Source organism: Athene cunicularia (assembly GCF_003259725.1).
Source record: "Athene cunicularia isolate RWA chromosome 22 unlocalized genomic scaffold, athCun1 chr22_part1, whole genome shotgun sequence".
Taxonomy (NCBI): domain Eukaryota; kingdom Metazoa; phylum Chordata; class Aves; order Strigiformes; family Strigidae; genus Athene; species Athene cunicularia.
In genome coordinates this window covers 3,031,356-3,033,429 of record NW_020799128.1, presented here as the reverse complement: position 1 = coordinate 3,033,429, position 2,074 = coordinate 3,031,356, and the positions used below count along the sequence as shown (strand labels likewise).

The 2,074-nt window shown below is 57.0% G+C and overlaps 1 protein-coding gene across 1 annotated transcript in view; it reads right to left on the bottom strand.

The window, feature by feature from the left end:
- Nucleotides 1–780, bottom strand: part of GFRA2 (GDNF family receptor alpha 2) — a 12,280-nt gene extending 11,500 nt beyond the window's left edge. The window contains exon 1 of the mRNA XM_026863019.1: nucleotides 366–780. Coding sequence (XP_026718820.1) covers nucleotides 366–780 — 415 coding nt within the window. The remainder of the gene's footprint in view (nucleotides 1–365) is intronic.
- Between the last annotated feature and the right edge of the window lie 1,294 nt (nucleotides 781–2,074).

The window sequence follows — 2,074 nt, the reverse complement described above, 5'->3', positions numbered from 1 at the left end:
GGGGGGGCACAACAAACAACAGATCAGAGCAATGCGCATCAGCGAGGCTTCCCGCTTAACGCCATCCTTCCCCGCCCTATTCTTTTCCTGCTCTTTGCTCTCCCCAGCTTGCCTTCTCTTTTTTTTTTTAAACAAACAAACAAACAAACAAAAAAAAACAAATAAACCCAACACAACAAACCCACGACACATAGACTCTTGACTTAGCAGGATGTTCCTGTGCTTTCACAGAGCCTCGGCGGAGACAGCGGCGGGGGGCGGGGGGAAAGAGTGTCCTTAGCTGCCCGGCATCGCTTTAATTCCGTCAGGGCTCGCAGGGCCTTGTTGCGCTGGGCGTTACACTTGTCTTCCTGCGGGAAGATTACCCAAAGTGCCAGTCCTGACGCGGAGAAGCCGCCGTTCTCTCTCCCCTGCGTGCCTGTGCTGATCCCCTAGACGTGATCCCAGCGGCCGGAGCAACAAGAGCTGCTTCGGCCCATCGCCAGGCACCTCGGCCTCTTCCTCAGGAAGGCAAATCCCGGCTTTAATACCCGCTTTAATGCCATCTCCGAGCCGAGCGGAGGGAAAGGATTTCCTCGGCCAGAAGAGGGAACTGCTCTCCTCTCTTCGCTCTTCATCCTCACCGCTGTCTCCCTCTCCTGCCTTCCCAAGCTCAAGGCTGAGCTGTGTCAGAGGGGAAGGATTGCTCAGCCCCCACCAAAGGGACATCTGAGGACTTTTGTCCCCACAGCTGCTCCCAGGAGGGAGAGGCACAGCTTCAAACCTCCATTTCCCCCACATTTCGTTTCCTTAACGTGCACAGAGGCCATGGGAGACCCTCAGGGCCCCCCTCCCCGCCCCAGCGGCTGCTGCTGCATTGAGCAGAGGCAGCTTCGGGCTTCCCAGCCTGCTTTGGCCCCGGGGATGGGGGTCTCCCCGCCTGCTCCCACCCGTGATGTCCAGCCAACCCCATCCCAAATCCTCCAGGACTCTGCATGTCCCATCCCTGCCCTTGTCCCTCATCTTCTGGGTGAGCCCCCGGCCACTGCCGGGGACCGTGGGATCTAACAGAGAAGCACCCGCCTCTAATTAACTGAGCTAAAGCAGCACATTTATTAGCCCGACCACAGCAGCCACCTGACAGAGGACCTGGGCAGGGGCCACGAGCATCCCGTCCCACGGGATTAATCCCAGCAGCGTTCCCGCTGCAGACATCGGCTGTGGCACCTCCCCGCTCCGGCGTTATCAGGAGCAGCCAGCTCCCCGGCCTCTCATTTAGAATTTATTCCAGGGGAATTTATCGACCGTGTCACTGGGAGCTCCTTAAATCAGGGGCTCGGCACGGGAAGCATCACGCTGACCAGCCTCCCCGCTCGGTTTTTCTTTTAGGAGAAGGGGAGATGGGTGGGATGGCGGAGGCGGCTCTTCCACCGGCAGCTTTGTGGGGGCACGCGCGAGGTTTTCCCTTCTGCAGCCCCGGCAGCACAAAGGGGGCTCTGTCCCGAGCAAAGCTCTGAGGCCGCTGCTGGTCTTGTTTGGAGGGAAAAGGGAGGGAGGAGGATGGGAGGAAGAGGTCTGTGGGACCAAGGGACACCTGCAAGGGACCATGGTGCCAGGGACGAGGAGGGAGCATCGATACAACCCTGCAAAGATTTATGCTTGGGGGAGAAAAATAAAATTAAAAAAAAAAAAAAAAACAAAAAAAAAAACACAACAAACCCAACAACTTTATTAAGCCACAGCACTGGGCAAATTGAGACCCTTTGTGAAATGACAATGCTAATCGCCAAAGCCGATTACAGAAACCCAGCGGCCTGCCTGCTGCCTTCAGCGGGGCCGGGCACGTTTTGGGGTGGTGGGGGACAGCGGGTGGCAGACGTGGGTTGCTGCTCCTCTTCCCAAATTGTCACCCACTTCCAGAGGATCCCACTCCCGGCAGCTCCAGCATCCCCTCAGAGTGAGGAGGAGACATCTCCGCGGGGCCGGGACAACTCTCCTCTCGCTTTGTTTCTGCACAGAAATTGATAAATGCGACCGGAGGATTTCTCCCCTCCTTCCATTTAAGTCCCATTAATATGAGTTGGATTTGCTTACC